Source organism: Cloeon dipterum, chromosome 3, assembly GCF_949628265.1.
Source record: "Cloeon dipterum chromosome 3, ieCloDipt1.1, whole genome shotgun sequence".
Classification (NCBI taxonomy): domain Eukaryota; kingdom Metazoa; phylum Arthropoda; class Insecta; order Ephemeroptera; family Baetidae; genus Cloeon; species Cloeon dipterum.
The window spans coordinates 33,725,494-33,743,111 of NC_088788.1; the positions used below are offsets into that span (position 1 = coordinate 33,725,494).

The following is a 17,618-nucleotide window of genomic DNA, read 5'->3' on the forward strand; positions in this document are numbered from 1 at the left end:
GCATTCTGCTCGATCGCTGGCTCGTTCGATGCCCACGGAATTATTGTTTTATGGTCCCAGACAGACGCTGGGGTTTGCCGAGACGCGCAGATATTTATTATTCAAATTTAAATTGGCTCATTTGCTGTGAAAATGTTCCCATCAAATCGGTCCGGTTCGTCGAAGTGCATCAGGAAAAGCCTGAGTGCCAATTCAGGTGATTCATGCAAACAGGAATAAAATTGTCCGAAATGCAACGCCGAGTCATGCTACTCGATAGTTTGCGGAAAGCGAAATTAACTGCATGATATCACTGGCGTTTGAGCGGATGACGTCATCTAGCGTATAACTTAATTCAAATCCGCGCTTAGTTACCTATATAGCGAGCTGACGTCTTCACCCGCGGTGCACCCTTTTAAAGAATCGCGTGGTAGAAAAACAAACGGTTTGCCAAATCTCGTCTTTCTCAACTGCTCCGAAGGTGTGAAACGTTGAGCTGTCACAATCACTGCTCCTCCACCCTTTGTTGACTTCTGACCCTGTCAATCGCGAGGTGCACTCTCACGTTCGAGATGGTATCTCGCGTGGAAATGTGAAAATGGATCGTCTGATTTGCTTGCACACAAATTAGAACGTTCGTCTGGCGTGACGGAGATGAACGCCAATTTGAATTTAAATGGAAATGGACAGCAGCAGCTTTTGACGATCTCGTTGCTCTAAATTAATGTGAGAAAGAAGGAGTAGTGTTTCCGCTTGGAGCGTGAAGTCCGCAAATATTTTTCTAAATTAGGAATGTTTGAAAACAGGATGCCGCAGGTAAACACTGAAATTTGCCGTTTGCTAGATAAATATAGCAACGAGTTGAACGCACTTGACATTCCACTCGTGTCCGCCTCGGCGGGCGTATTCTCTTACCATGCGGTGATATTTTATATTCTGCAGCCGCTTTCTCTCTTCGATTGATAATGAAACGCATTCTCTGGCTCGTGTTGGAGGCCTTCCTTTCAGCGCCGCTGTACTAAACGCTATTCAAATGATGCAATTGGCCAAAAATGATTCCTGCTTTGTTTGATTACATAATAATGTAGGAAGAGTTTCGTCTCGACTTTGTCCTAATTGACCGACAAGGGAAGCAAGGAGGAAGAGCTGAACGGTCGGTTGGAACACGTGCCCAAAATTGTTTCCCTCCCACCCCCATCGTTCAAAAAGTTGCAGCTGCTTTTTATTCAGCACATGCTCATCTGCTCAACCTTGTGCGGCGCACGTCATTTCCGCCTGTGCTGCTGAGGGTTGTTATCCTATTTCTGCACAATGAAGGTATTCTTCACCCTCTGAACAATACGGAAAATTCAAAAAATCTGACAATCATGCTATGTTTTGTTTTCCTCAATTTCGAAAATATTTTTTTCGATACCAAGTTGGATAGAGAAAAGAGTAAATATTTACGGCCTATAACAATAGCATTTTATTAATGAGTTGATAACACTCAGACTTGTCAGTAAATCTAAAAATAAATCGTCGATTTAAACAGTTAAGAATTTTAATTTGTCGCGCTTCTAATGCACTGAATTATTAATTATGTAAGGCCACTGACGTTATATTTTTTATCTGTAATGTAATGTGTGTTTGTCTCTGTGGCAGAGGTGATAATGGCGCATTGTTTGACGCGAACCTGGGCTTAAGTGCACTTGCCGAGGCATTCTTCCTTAATACCGCTGCCGAGTGTCTTCAGTCCCAAGAGAAATATACAGGGTGCATGTTTATTTCGTTCTTTTATCGCACGTGTGCCGCACGGCCCCACAGAGACTACTTGAAATGCGAAGCCACTTTGGTGAACACTAAGTCACGGCATCTAACGCTACTCCAGAGCCGTGTACATCATTTTCAAATATATTGTATTTTACAAATTTCCGTATTTTGTATTTAGGCTCCTCCAAATACATCATTAAAAATAAACAATAATATAATACATTTTTTGCGAGGTGATTTGCTGTGTAATTTTATGCAAAAAGAATTATTTGGTAGAAAAGAAAATCTGTAAAATATGATTTTGTAAGTTTTTGAATGTAAAGGGAATACGTTAAGCGTTATATTGATTATTCTTGATTGTTATCAATGAGTTGTGGTAGATTATTTTGCAAATTGGATCACCGCTGCTTTTGTCAACAGAGTGGTTTTGACTGTTAAGCCTGGACAGGAGAATTAATTGCTATCAAATTAATTGCAAAAAATCATTCCCCATCCCCACTTTTTCTTTTACTAAGTGTTCAGGGAAATATTGTTCCAACTCATACAAATTTTAGATTGCAATGATTTTTATCCATTGAATTTCACCACAAGAACGTATCTTTTCCCCAGTCCAAAAAGTTTATTGGAATATGAAATAAGTTATTTATATTCATGTGCAGAATTTTGTTTTGCAGCAGTCCAAGTGACATGATTTAGCAATAAAAAAGGACGCGAAAAGTTTTAAAGAACACTTTCGAGATGGGGAAATAATGACATTGGACCTTCACCTAGTTTTTGCCAAGCGCTGCGGTTTCTGATATAATTAATAATCACCGCAGACATGGCGAAACGAGGAAACAAAATTTGGCGGCTGAAAAGGCAGAAGGTTTATTTTCTCTCGTGATCATGCGAAGTGATTAAACCATTTAGCTTGATGACGCATTTATATAGTGAGCCCGATAATTAAACAGCTGTGCTAAAGTGTCGCGTGTGCCAAATCCCGTGAAAAAATACGCGTCGTCATGTTGATTATTGCTATATCGAACGTGCTCATTGTGTGTCTCATCAGCTCTTAATCCTCAATTAGCCACTTCAAATAGATTTGCTACCGTCCAAAGTCCAAACCGGGCATGAAATGATACGCAATCACACAGTGTTCGCACAAACGGACACAGAGAATTTGAATGGGAACAAAGGAAGCAGCATCAAGTGCTTGTGGCCGGAACAATGCCGATATTATTTTCACACGCACTCCTCGGCGGGGTAGTCGGTGCATTTCTCGGCCGTGCATATAGGGGAGCGTGAGAATCGGCTGGCCCAACCCTCGAGTATCCCACGATCTACCCCATCCCCTTCGCCTTGGCTGGACTCGCTCACGATGTCAAATCCTCCGCGGCGGCTCCTTTCGCACGGCAAAAAATTCGAGTAACGAGGGAAGATGCATCCGAGTGCATTTTCACACGCAAGTTTTCTTTTTCCTTCCCTGCCTACCTATGATTTTGGATCGATTTTTTCATTCATGCATCAAACGCGACTGCTTTCTCTGAAAAGGGGAGAGTCAAAGAATTCTGACCATAATTTGAGTCTGCATAATATGTGATCTAGATAATGAACGTGAACTTCAGCGTATGAGGGGTAAAATATGTATAATATATATATTTATGAAAAGAAGAAAATTTATAAAAAGATTTTCTTAGAGTTGACACTCACAGAGGAGAATGCTGGCCGAGTCAAATATTAATCCTCCTTTATAACTCATGTATTTTTCAAACAACATGAAAGCATGCTATTGCTATATGCGAGCTTTTAAATGGAATTTACGAAGTGACCAAACAACCATGACTGGCCACAGAAAAAATTATTTCCTCTCTACCATTTATTTGTATGAAATTGCGGAAATTGCGATATTTTCATCCTGTAATCATTAAATTGCGTCAAGCTAGAAATGATTTTTCACAAAAAAGACGCAAATCCAATTCGACAATGACAGTTCCGATGCACACAGGCGGAATAGTAATCGGAACGAAACCTAATTCGCGAGGTTGTCTGATCTTTCAACTGGAATTTGAAATGTGGAGTGGAAATCGTGCGGTTTGCCGAGGAAAGCAAGTCGAGATACTGTTCTCGCATATCCGAATAATCATGCTGTGCATGCAGCCACCAGCCACTGAGCAGATGTATAGGAAAAGAGCAGATGTGCTTGCGAGAGAGCGGCGGGCGAATGTGGGGAACAACTTCTCGTACATACCTGCCCCCGCATTTAAAGGAGACACATTGAGAAGGAGGGCGGTAGAGGAAATGAAGCGCACAAAAAACGATGCCTTTCCTGAGATAAAATCGCCTCGCGCTTCTCAGGCCTCCAGTGCGTGGCTGCCGAGTAAAAGGCTTTTTTAAAGCTCTCTCTTTCTCTAATGGCAGAGAGATTGACTCTGAATTATGAAAATAGAGTCGTGGGACCAGCATCGCTGACAGCGTGGGGTCTTTAGTTAGTGACCAGCATAATTTTATGGCTTAGTTTAGTGGGCTCTCGCTGTGGTATTTAAAGGGAGAAACAGATGCTCTGTTTGACACTCGAATTTCAATCTTTTAATCCCAGACGCTGGCGATATTCAAATAGAAAGCTTCACCGAATTTGAGTTTGGATATACGGGCTGGGATATAATAACTGACTTGAGGTATAAATGGGACCAATCATCATAATCATATTCATTTGGAATCAAATATGATCACTCTTCTGGAAAGCATCAAAATGGCTTATTGCTCAACAAGTATTAAATTTGGAGGTGCACATATCCATATTATAACCAGCTGAGTAAACATGCAATAACTGTGTAGATATATAATGCGTTTTTTTGTCTTGCCTCTTAAACACCCTCAACGCCTCAACCAACTCAACATGATGGCTTTTATAAGCTTAAGTTAAAAGTGAGAGGGCGACGTCGTTCTAATCGTGACGCATGAAGCAGGTATTAATTTCGTGATGTCATGACGCGAAACGTCACCAGTGCAAGACGTGGTTTTTAAAGTCGTTTCATTCATAGCGTCTCTTGAGGCAACAGTGATAAAGATTTAAAATTTGATTATCCAGCCGATTTAAGCGAGTCACGTGCATCTGGGCAATTCTGATCAAGACAGTAAAAAAAGGAATTGACTTTGCTCTGTACTTTGTTATTGAATTATAACAAAATATCGAGAAAGTATTTTTCTTTTCGACAATTCTTCAAACTTAAATAACACTGATATGAAGAAATAATTATTTGTAAGTTGTTCATATCTGATCCCATGCTCACAAAGTACTTGCTATACATTTTTCCAGACATATTTTGTACAAAATATTCGGCTCAATTGTTACTTCCCTTTTTTAGTTTCTTGTGCGGCTCAGTGCGGCGTGATATTTCTTTGTAAAGGATCGTTTTAGCTTTATTTTGCTAGAACTGTTCGCCATTCCTTGCTTTTAAAATTTGTATTCAATGTATTTATTCTATTGACTATATTACAAGAATAAACAAGAATATAAAAAAATACTGTTAATTAATTTCACCGGCAGATGGGAAACCGCCCAACCTCAAACACGTATTCAGGAAATCGGTTATCTCGGGTGCCAATTCCCCCCACAAGAATTTGATCGTCCCATTCCGCACACCGTCCGGACCGGGCGCTTTACCATTTTTCATACCCTTTAATGCCAGCTCAATTTCATCAGTCAAAAATAGTTTAATGTTATCGCTCCTTGGAAAGTTGGACATCAGAGATTTTAGGTTTAAACTGCCTGTTTTCTAAATAGACATGTTTTCACCAGGCACGCCTGTCACGATTATCATTATGTTTACTGTACTAACAAGAAATATCATTGTAAGGCCGGTTTCGATTGCAAATGTGTATACTGTGATGAATATGTGAAGTTCTACCACTTTTTGGAATGCAAGAAGATCCCATTGACTCTCATGCGTGCTAGTGTACTGTAATATTTATGCATGTCTATATCTGTTGTACACCATTGGTGTTTCTTTAAATAAATATATAATTAATTTCACCGCAAGAAAGGAAATGAAATAATTTCACTAACGTAATTACGATATCGTCGTCAAGGTCACCTGCTAATTGCGGCCTCATTGTTTACCAGCTGACTTACTACGCTCTTTATAAACGTATTTCCCCCGCCCCACAATTTAGTAAGATATTTTGCCACGAACGTCGAGAAAAGTTGGCAGAATAGTCTTAAGTGACGATGATAGAGCATTCTACGCTTTTACTGCAAATAGATATATGTACCCAACAAAAATAAAAAAAAGCAACTGAAGCAGGAAAAGATCGTGTCGCCAACTTTGATACTCAAAACTTTTTCAGTGCACGCAGACACAAATTTCCTTTGACCTAACAAAGTTTCAATTTCCTCCTTTGAAAGCTTGCTCCCCTTTTTTAATCGCACTGTACCGACACAAATTTCGCTCGTAGACGAAATGTGATCCGCATTCTCGGTCCCTTGAGACTCCAGCCGCGGATCAGATTCGGCTTTGACGCTCTTGCCACGCATTCGAATTTGATCTGCTGCAATAATCGTGTTGGGTAGCTCCCTCGTGGCTATAAAAAACTTCATTAAAAGCCCAGTCGAAATTTGGGTGGCCGCAACACCGTACCTCATATCAAATCGCCAGCAAGGATTGAGACACAATATAAAATGTTGGTATCACAAAAGGCGGGTGCTCGCTTGGTTGCTTCCTTGTCGCGATATTGATTCCCGCCGGCTCAAATTTAAGGCTTCCGTGAGTGAGTTTGCGGGCAGGCACACATACAAGGTTTTCCAGCAGCCCATTTATGAGCTGATCCTACATATTCATAAGCTCTCAGCGTGGAAGTTTTCAGAGGGATAAACGGATGAAATCAGCTCAGTGGTGGGCGTTTATACAAATAATGCAGGTTTTCCTCTTGCCGGTAGAACGCATTTTGAAAGGTTTTGACGAGTAGCAAGCTGATTAATGGGATATTTATCCTCTGGAAATATACAAGCCTATTTTTGCTATGTTTGTAGGATATTATCCCCTGATTATAAACGGAAAATCTTTTCATGCTACTTTAATTTCCCAACAGGATTGAAAATAAAATTCAATCGATCGATTTATAAGGTGCATCCCAAATCCGAATTTGCAACGCAAGCCGAAAAACCAGTCTTTTGTTGCAAAGCGCAGGCTCGAGTTATCCGCGCGGCTGCTGATGCTGTTACAGACCTCGCTGGTTAGGCAACCGTAATAGTTCGCGAGTTGTGCGTGTCACGTAACTCTCGTGTCGTCTGCTCACTCATTCGATTCTCTTGTCTCGGTCGGCTGCTCGAGATGTGATAAACGCCCTCGCCGCTTTTGCCTCCTTTAGCTGTTCTGCGAGCCAACTTTTACAATTCCATCCTAGGATGGGGTTCAAAACGTCACATTTCAAAAAAAGCTGATTAAGCAGGGAAACAAAAGGTCAAGAGTTCAGCCAGAAGCCAAAAGAGGGGATACTCTCTCATGAATATTCATTGCGGGATGCGAATGGTCCTTCACAGGAACTAGAAACCGATTCAACTGGATTAAAACAGAAATCGCGTTTCCGGAGACTGAGCAATTTTCTACTCCGCGTTACCCGTGCTTGTTTCAACGGCTTTTTTGAAACAGAAAACACAATATTTTGAGTGTCAACTTCCCACGCCACATGGGATTCGATGTTATCGGCTCTAGGAGGTAGATAAGCCAGTCGGTAGTAGTGGCTGTGCTTTTTACAGTGCAGCGTGCTTTACCTGGTGCTTTGCTCCCACACATGCGTGTGCGTGAGCTTTCTATTTAAAGGGCCGCCCGTGGCATGGAAGGGTTGCCTGTGCCGGAGACACGGTCGACCGAGCAGAGCACCACCAGAAAAAAAAAGAGACGAGACCAGAAACTTGGATCTAACGAGTGAAGAGATCCACCGCACCGTAGCATCACCATTTCGTGTGAATAAAATGCCGCACAGGGATGGGATTTTAAAGGAACTTTTTACGGGAAACTGAGATTCCAAAGGTTTTTTTAAATTTAAAAACGTTAAATAACAATAATATTATTTTATCTTAGAGTTGAAACAATGATATTACAATCCAAGTACAGATTTTTTAGTGAGAAAAAATGTTTCCTTTTTAAGGAAATAATATCCCTGTTGAATACAGCGAGAATTCTGCCATTCCTTGTACGCGGGTACAAGGCCATTTCCAAGAAATTCCAAATTGAGCCCTTTGAGCAGAGCTTTGACTAAAATAACCTTGCCTTTTCTTTCCCACAATCACGTTCGATGAGAAGAAGCTGTTAAAATACATATATGTGAGCCCGCAGCTCAAAGAGGGATGAAAAGTCGTCGGGCCGCCATCCCCCAAAGGGACAAATTTATCAATAGAGATTTACGAGCACCATACGCCGACGTGATTCTGTGAGGTCTCGTTCGGAGCGTGTCAAATTAGTTTCAAATGAAATACGCCTTGTGTGGAGCAACAAGCTGTACATTTTTGATGATGATAATTATCATTTCCCCGTGCGCACCGTGAGTAATTACCACGCCCACGGTTGTCTGCTATTTTATGGTGATACACGTCTGATTGTTCTATTGTTCCGCCGGAAAGATCATAATTACAATTTAAACGCACGAAAAATTAAAGGCTTTTGTGTGTTAGACAGAAAGTCGTCTAATTGATTGACTCCATCATTTATTTTTCTCTCACTTGACCTTTCGCCCGTGGAGCATCAGACAGTGAACTCTGGAAAGGGCTCGGAGTGTAATTAAGTTAGCTGGCCTGGTGCTGCTGATGCTGAATCGACCATGTGAAACTTGACTTGTTCAGAAATCGAAGAGTAGACAGAAACTGCGGTGGGACATTAACCTAATTTATAAAATTAATTTTTTTTAAGTTTTCATGGTAAAATTTTTCATGAATTGAAAAACCGTCAAGTTTAATTTTTATTTATATTTATTTTAAATATTGATCAATATGGAAGCAAAGTGGGTATACTTAGGTTTCTTTATCCACTCCTGACATCAATTTTGTAAATAAACAATTTAATTTATCCTTTCATGCGCATAGTAAGCACTTAAAGCTCGTTGAAATATATTTAACCGAGTGTCTGTTGCTGACTGTGATAAAATCAACGTCAGGGAAATCCAATTAAAGCAACTGCGCCGCTCACTAACCCGTCGGGAGTTGATTGCATATTGAGGAATGACAAAGAGAGTGAAAAGCCGATTCGAAAGGATGCAAATACAATCAATCAGAGGCTCGATTAATCAGGTAACAGGTGGACGGTGCCCTTTGTTGAATTGCAGCCTGGGTGAACTTTGTTTCGCTGGATACGGCAGCGGAGAACGCAAACTGTTCGTTGTTTCTCTTATGCAAGTGAATTCTAAACTTAAGCACAATAGTCTGCGCAGTTTTAATTGAATGGCTTGGCGACTGCTGCTGATTAAGAGTCCATTAGGACACAATACCGATCGCTGCACTCAGGTCAAAATGTTAAAGAACGCTGTATAGATAAAATTTTAGTTGGAAATTGCTGATAAACTTTTTATTCCCTATTGTTAGATTGTATCGGTCAATCCGCATTGTTATTTATCTAATTAGAGATATATTTTTATCTTCCATATTTTTTCCCTCATATATTTTTATTTATTTGTGTAATAAAGCAAATCCCAATATGCTTGTGAGCCTTGGTCCATATTTCGTGAATTTTCTCTTTAAAACGGGATCAGTGCTGACTAATATATTTAAAACACTGATAATTTGAAGAGTTTAATCTTACTAGCTGGTTTTGGTTTTCTTTGACTAAGAGTTCTAGAAACATTTTGCTGCTCCTCTGGCGTGTCATTCTGTGCGGCGCAAATTTCGGTGAATATGTAACAGTAAATAAGTGAAGCTCTCAAGCCCTCATTATTGATCGATGCGAAAAATGTCGATAAAATATAAGGTCGAGTTATAAGAGAAACAATTGCATCATCGTTGGGTGGGCGGTTAACTCACAGCCTCAAATAGCGGTGTGCGTGCGTGCCAGAGTCTCACATCAGCGGCGGCGGCGAAAGTGCCGCTGCTCGGTCTGGAAATCGCGAGCGTGGGTGGCGAATCGATATGGGAGGAAATTCGAGCAGCGAAATGACGTTCTTGTTGGCAGCGGTGCGTCTTCGTCGAATGTGAAATTATTTTCCAGTACGCCGCCTGTTTGCATTCATGTTCTTGCCGCCTGTTCGCGAATATATTGCGCCGCCACTTCACCCGACTAATTGCAATGCATAAACGAGCTGTCGGGACTCTTTTTGTGCGTGTTACCAGGGCGGCAAAGGTTGAATGTCATGCTCGCATCACAACCGCGTTCTCCAAACGACTCGATAAGTGAATTTCCATTACCGTTTCCATTGTGACTGCTGGATTTCTGGATGCAGTGGAATTTGCGAGAGTCGGTTACTGCACTTTTGTTGGCAAGCTACGCGGCAGCCAAGAATAAATAATGCCAGTGGAGGCAAGGCACAATAAGTGCATGCTTTCTAGAGCAAATGGAAAAAGCTCGCAACGCAAAATAAGTAACCGTCTGGTTTGTGTTTGTTTGTTTTTCCATATTTGCTAACAGGGGCTTAAACAGATTTATTGACTGTAATTGGATCCGGCCAGCTTCCGTATAATTACTTTGTTGGTCACCTAGGAGCAACTTTATCCCAATTGAGCATGCACTGGAGATCCCAAGAGAAATGAATGCTTATTAGGGCCATCTATATTGCTATTTCACAGTCTCTTCCATATTTGTTTATCCGCCCACTTCTTGGAGAGGAAATTCGCTTATTCCGCTGTGATGAGAATCAATTTTATATAATATGGAGGAAATCGAAAATGTAATCTAATCAGCAAGAATCCGCAGAACCCAAATCCACAATGCAAACATATTACAGGCTTGATTTTTTTATTTTATTTTTTATGGCCTCGAGAGAGTAGGTAGACGCAATATTAATAATTGCTTTTAGTTTACTAAATAAAACAACCTCAAGCGATTAGAAAAAAAAGAAAGAGAAGCCACACGCAAAGAAAAAAAACACGACAGCACTCTGTCAGAAAACGTGGCACCTCACGCCAGGAGCACATGAACCGCTAGTAGGTGTTCGCCACACGTTTGCGCGGTCGTTCGCTCCGCCGTCGAAGGGGGAGGCGCGACCGCCAAGTTTTTTTCTTTGCATTGCAGGGAAACGAAGGTGGCAATGCGCGAGTAAGTGCGCAAAATTATTCAAAAGTTTTGCCCGGCGCTCATGATGCCAAAAGAGGTCGTCAAGAGAGTTGGTATTAAATTTTCACGCATGCTCAAAAATGGAGATTTTCACTGACTTGAATTTCCTTCCAGAAAAATGGAAAGTCCGGTAGCCTAATATGACGTTTAATATTTTTTTTATAATTGTGTCAAGTGCAAGTGCTGGTCTCGGGTTGATGGGGAAATACTAATGCTGCTATAGTACTTATAAAAATGAACTTAATGTCTCCTTCACTTGAACTGTCGAATAAATCTGGAAAGGCTGTTTCGTTTAAGCCACAAAACGACCGGTAATGTCAGAGAGAAATGTTTCCTTCCTCTATGATGACATATTCGCACAGCCTTCTTCTTTCAAGAGATAAATTGGAGTGTTTAAACAAACAAAATAGTTACATCCGAGGCCAGTTGTTCTATTCGGATCCTCGCTTGTTTCGCACAGTGATGTTCGCAAGGCCGCTCATCGCCAGAGCGGAAAACCAAACAAATCCTCGTGGTAAAACGACTCGCACGCGGCTTGCTCAGCCAGAGAAGAATTACAAATGCACCGGCCAGCTGACGTCAGAAGGGTTTTTACGCGCTCTGTACACTTTTGCAGCAGCCGTCGCGCGGTGTGCTATTTATTGTCTCATTGCAATGCATCTCACATTCAGGGAAGAAAAGAAGCGCCTTCTTTACCCTCACTCCGGTGCCGCGCGGGTTAAAAATAACAAAGCGCTATGCCAGTGAGATTTATCGATTGGCTCTTTGGGAAACACGCTTCGTGTGAGGTGATAAATAAGGAATCCGCCGTCTTCGTTGATTGCGCTGAAAAAGCTGAGTTTATTGACACGCATTGCAGATCGTGGCTCAACCACCCGTTTCATTTTTTGCCAAAAAACAGCATTTACGAAGTAAACACTTTGCTATTTCAAGCAAACAGTGAATCAACGTGTCGGTAGATACAGATTATTATTGCTGATTCCTGATACGCACGTGGTCAAAAATGCAAAATATACAAGGACAATCTAATAAATTACAATTAGAAGAAAGGCATAAAAAAGTAACAATCAAAATTATTTTCGCGGTTGCAATGCACTTTAATTCTGGTCCAAATTTTACGCCTTGTTTGACGAAACAAATATGCAAATATATCGTTGCGTTAGTCATGAGGCAACCCGTCCAAGCCTTCATTACAAGGATCCACTTTTACAAAACCATGTATTTTATTGCATAATAAATGACAATGCTCCCTAGCAACCACAACAATCACAACTGCTTTATAACCTTGTCAACCGGTCTGTCTAGGTCTGTCTTAACCAGAGAAAATAATATTTTCACGCAGCCTTCAATTTACGATCTCACTAAAACCAATTTTGGAAAGCTGTATGAAAATAAACTGCATGAGTCACTGACTGAAAGAAATAAACACACCAAAATTTATGCAATACGCTAAAAAGATGTTTATTTCTAGAAGAAAATCAAGCCGTCCAACGTCACTTTCTGCTTGCTCGTCTTCTTCGTCTCTTCCTCCTCCTCCGCCTGTCAATATTTCCTTCACCTTCTTCAGGTGGAGGATTGCGGACTTGATCCCGCAGCATGTCCACCTCAACGGCGTTTTCAGAAATATAGAGAGCCTCTCGCAGCCGCTCAACCTGCTCCCCGTTGAGGGTGATTTGCAGGGTCATTCCGTTTCTGGTCGCTGGGGCCCTTTGCGTGGACGTGGTCCCAGCAGTCCTCCTTGCAGACGTTCGTTTAGTCGGAGCCATTTCCTTAAAGATTTTTAAACGTTGCTTTTCAAATAATTAATTCAACAATGAGTAAATTCGAAAAGATCACCGCTTCTATATAACGTCCGACAACAATTAGCTTAAAACAAAGCCCTAAGAACATTTCAATAGTTTACATTAACTTCATTATATCCACTATACATGGATTCCCTTTTGGATAAAAACAGCAAGATTCTCGTCTCGTCATTTAGCTTGAGATGTAATTTGACGTTTGAAATTATTAAAAAATATATGTTTCACTTGTGTTATTTGGGCTGATTTCTAACTTACAATCTTATTCGATGCGCAAAAGATACATTAAGCACAATGCAGCTGGCGTGATTTCATTATAACTGAAAGCCTTCGTGCCAAACAGAGAAATCGGTCCATTAAACTCAAGCTTCTCTTAACATGACGAACACAGTTAACAATTCCCACTTAGACGTTCCCCTCGCTGTTTATAGTGTAAAAGAGGTTGATGCTCTTTCACTCTTATGATGGAAGGTCAGATTTTATGCTCACAAGAACCATCAATAATAAAATTGGAGAACTTTATGGTTTAATTAATAAAAAAATGTTTTTAGTGGCATCGTTAAAATGGCAACATCCAAACAGCGGTATTGAATTATTTATCTTTCGCCTTCCTTTTGTCAATATTAGCTGTTGGAGTTACCAGAGTTTTCTTTCCCCCCCACGGCCAAAGTTTGTTTCGCATTCAGCTCCAGCCCCTGCCATTTCTCAGCAAAAACGGCCATTTCATATTCATTTTTCGCACAAATTCCTAAGCTACAGCAGCGAATTTTGCTTGCGGATTTATCGTGAACGTTCGCATGCATCCCATGCGCTCGTTTGCTGGCTTTTCTATGCAAATTGCGATCGTTATTTGGTGCTTGTCGAGTAAAACGGTCTCTGATCTGGAGCAGTGGTCGGCGGAATTGGATCTCTCCGCCACCATAGGAACGTCCAATTACTCTCGTCCGACCATTTGCCACCGATAACAGCAGGGCCAGATGTTTTGAGTTAAATGTATGGGAATAATTATCATTCTAGGCCTCAGCACTCAATTCGGCCCCTTTCATTAGCTTTAAATTGTCATCAATGACTCCCATTGCTCCAGATTAAGATGTATGACTGCTGGACCTTTTTTTAGAGTAAAATTGTTAATGGAGTGAATGCTCTTTGACATTTTTGGTTAATAACCTCACTTCTAAAGTTTATTAAAACCACAGGCATTGTGGAATTTCCCATCACCGTCACTATCCTGGATTTGAAACTCATTGTCAGTGAAATAATAAGGAAAGCAACAAATTAGACTGAGCACCACTCAAAAGTGAGCATTAGTCATACCATGCTTCGAGCTAGAATAAGTCACCGTTTTGCTTATCTTATCAAAAAATGTCAAGCTTCCTTTTTCGGGTTAGCAAAATATCTAGAAGCGCCCTCAAACTTCGGAGAAGATGCAAAATGAAAATTTCTTGACCAAACTTCCTCATTGATCAATGACCGAAATTATTCACGCGTCCAAAGGTTTGAACCTTTGAGCCACGCAATCGGATAAAACCTATTTGCATATACGTTATGCAAGATATAGACTGAACCTCAATGGAAAGCCTTTCAGTGCGGCAGTGTAATTTGATTTGCGTCGGCACGCTATCTCTGCTATTACTGCAAAGCAGCGGACGACCAAGTTTGGTATTTGGAAACAAAGGCTCGTGCGAGCCGCTGCCTTATATTTATCTAGGGCGTGCAGAGTGAACGACACTGGCCAGTGCAGTGGAAATGAAAGCAGTGGGAAACAAGACAAGAAAGTAAATATTGTGCGCGACAATGAGACACAGTACTCAAGACGAATAGAACGGTTTATTATTGAGTCATTTCTTCCAGTTAGACGGCCTAAGATAAGAAAGTTCTTTAAAGCTAAAGGCTAATTTGCAGGGCATTGGGAGTAGAATGGATAATCTGCGTTCGAAATATTTAACCAAACAGGTTGTGTTGCTTCTACCAAGCAACTGATATTATTTTGATATATAAACTTTCCTCAACTTCGCTTATGAGGTTTTTTTTCAATTTAAAGCAACGCATCCCATGGTAAAGGTGGCATTTGGATTGTGATTATTTATCCTGTACACAAGATTCCCGTGAAGCAGATAATGTGCGGCGAGCCACTCCGGCCGTGGTTTTCGCTTGCAAGAAATGCAAAACGGAACGCGCTTTCCGTTTCTATGTCACCTGGTGCCAGAGAAAAAAACGTCTGGGTCTGGAGCCCAATTCACGCCACCGAGCGTGATAAGTGCAGCGATGCCTTTCGGTCTGCTAAGCTCGTCGACCATTCGCATCTATAAAAATACAGTATGAGAGGCGAAAAAGCTTATCACATTTAGTCTGCTTCCCCGGAGAGATAAAAGCGGAAAAAAAATAATAAACGCGACGTGGCAACGCTCGCTCACGGGGCCCCGCGCGGAATTCCAAGAGTCAGTCGAGCGCCGCTCGCCGAGCCGTGCGCACATCCAAGCCGCGTTCGCTCTCCGCTGGCCAAGGACAATTAGCATTTTTTGCCCGCAAAACATCATTCAAATCAGGTTGATGAACCTCGTGCAAATTGCCGGCAATTAGTCTCGCTCGCTGTCTGCCCTGAAGCCTGATACCTTGCTCGCTGTTGCGCAGTTGCCTTGAACCACGCAAACCATGAGCACCGGGGTGCTTTCCGCCCCTTACCCTGGGGCGCCGTTGAAGAAGTACGCCCCAACGCAACCTGCTCAGGCAGAGCCTTCCAAAGAGGTAAAATATCCTTTCCGATGCCAGGAAAGTAAATATTTTTTTACTGAAGAAAGTTACTAGAAATGTTGGAGCGGGAAAATGATTCCTCGTAGAGGATAATTAAATAGTTACCAGCGTATGTGGGACGATGTTTATGCTTCTAATGTGCACTAATGAATTCCAGCAAATGAGTCGGGTGGTTGGTTCACTAAGCAAACAGCCACGTTCTGCTTGTGTTTATTTTAAGTAGAATGGAATTGTCCTGGAGCTCGCTTGTTTCTGGGAATCACTTGTTCTGTACAAATTTGCAGTCAAGGCTGAGATGAGGCATTTAAATTCCGATGTAAAGATGTATAGGCAAGTGAATTCTAAAATAAGCATTTGTATGATGCAGCAGATGATATTGATTTTGTTTTTTGTGAATCGGCCTTGACCCCCGTTCAGATTAACAGTTTTTTGCTCTCTGTTTTACATAATGAATTGCTGATAAGGATTTTTTACTTCAAGTTCTGATGAGCTCCATTTAAATTCATGATATCAACATGCAATCTCAATTAAAATAAATTCTTTTTTTTTTTTGGCCAAGATAGAAGATAACCGCAAGAGAAATTTTAAAATTCTGTACTTAATTGTATGACCAAAGCCTATTGCCCGTGTCTTGGGCTTAATAAACACCGGAGGAAACCCTGAACTTCTCTAAACTGAGAAAGGGAAAGGGCGATACGACAAAACTATACTATATCTCATATAACTAATGGGATCCACGTTATGTGGAAAGTAAGCGCATTTTGCTACTTGCTTCGTGCAGATAAATGAAACAAAACTTGCAATGCGCGCAAGTGGCAGTTGATGCAAGCCGTACATGTTTCGCCCTGATCGATAGAGGTCTCCAGTGCAGATTCAATCACAGCGCAATTAAATTGGAGCACATTCTGCATATCATGCAAACGTACTTCATTCGTTCGATTCATCCCGAGTGACGGGAGACTTAAGCTTTTAGCGACCGCAAGATGAACTCGTTTGCACGGAGCGATTGTGATGAGTTGAAATCAAAGCACTCGGCTGTAATCCCACACGGTGCGTCTTTTTTACGCCAGCAGCATCAGCATCAGCAGCCGAGAAGTGCAAATGAAAAGTGATTCTCGCGGCGGGAGAGGCAATAAAAAGGCAGGCGTTGCGTGCAGCTAACCGCACCAAGTGCAAAATCATCTTGCCAAGCGTAAAAACCCTTTAATCCTCGAGAAAAATCATCACGCCACCTCGCGAAGACAAAATTGAGTGTTTAAAACAAGTTTCGTTAATGTTTAGGCCTCCAATAAACGGAATACAAAAAAATAGGATGCTCAAAAATGAACTAAAAACGGATTTTTTTAATTCTCTCTAAATCGTGGTCAAAAGATGCCGTAACTTTGATACAGCCTTTGATAAGAGGGAAGAATGAAAATGTTTATTTTTCCTCCGCTCTATCTTCTACTACACGACAATCTTGAAATGAATAACAAGATAAAGCGTTCAGGTGTCTCACTCAGCAACAATGATGATGAATTCTTATTGTGTTTCAGTCTGGCGGTGTCGGAGGCCCGCGAAGGATGGACCGTCTGAGGAGAAGCCTGCGTGACTCTTTTCGCCGCCGCAAGGACCATGTGCCCGAAAGTTCCAAGCCACACATGTGGCAGGCTGATGAGGCTGCCGTCAGGGCTGGTACCTGCAGCTTCAACGTCAAGGTACATTTGTACTCGATCTCCCCAGTATACCCACATTTCGATAAGTCGCAACCGTAAAAAAAACAAATATCCACAAGTTAAGCATTGATATTAGTTCGGTTATAGTTGAGGATGCCCATCGTGGTTTTAAAAAAATCACAGGTGACGTAAGTAGGGCAAGTTGTCAATCTGTGCTGTTATGTTCCTAACATTCTTGCTGATAGGCTGTGAAAAATCAAATCAGTTGAGTGATAAGATTTCTGTGTGCATATTCAAAGAGCTCGGCTGCTTTGCACATTGCCTCATGCAAGCTGTGGATTAAAGGAAACCACAATTTATTTTGGTAAAATAATTCAAGATGTAATAAAACAAGGAAATGGTTTGAAATTATTCGCAGCCCTGTATTGTTGTCCACACAAAGTGAAATACAT

General features: G+C 41.3%; 1 protein-coding gene across 9 annotated transcripts in view; it reads left to right on the forward strand.

Annotated features, from left to right (window-relative positions):
• Positions 1-17,618, forward strand: part of numb (NUMB endocytic adaptor protein) — a 29,903-nt gene that overhangs the window by 4,929 nt on the left and 7,356 nt on the right. For 8 of the 9 annotated variants that reach the window (XM_065487085.1, XM_065487081.1, XM_065487078.1 and 5 more), the window contains one exon: positions 17,047-17,208. In XM_065487085.1, coding sequence (XP_065343157.1) covers positions 17,074-17,208 — 135 coding nt within the window. In that variant the 5' untranslated portion in view covers positions 17,047-17,073. Of the gene's footprint in view, positions 1-15,182; positions 15,506-17,046; positions 17,209-17,618 lie in introns of those variants that run through there. The other variant, XM_065487079.1, reaches the window with a different exon arrangement.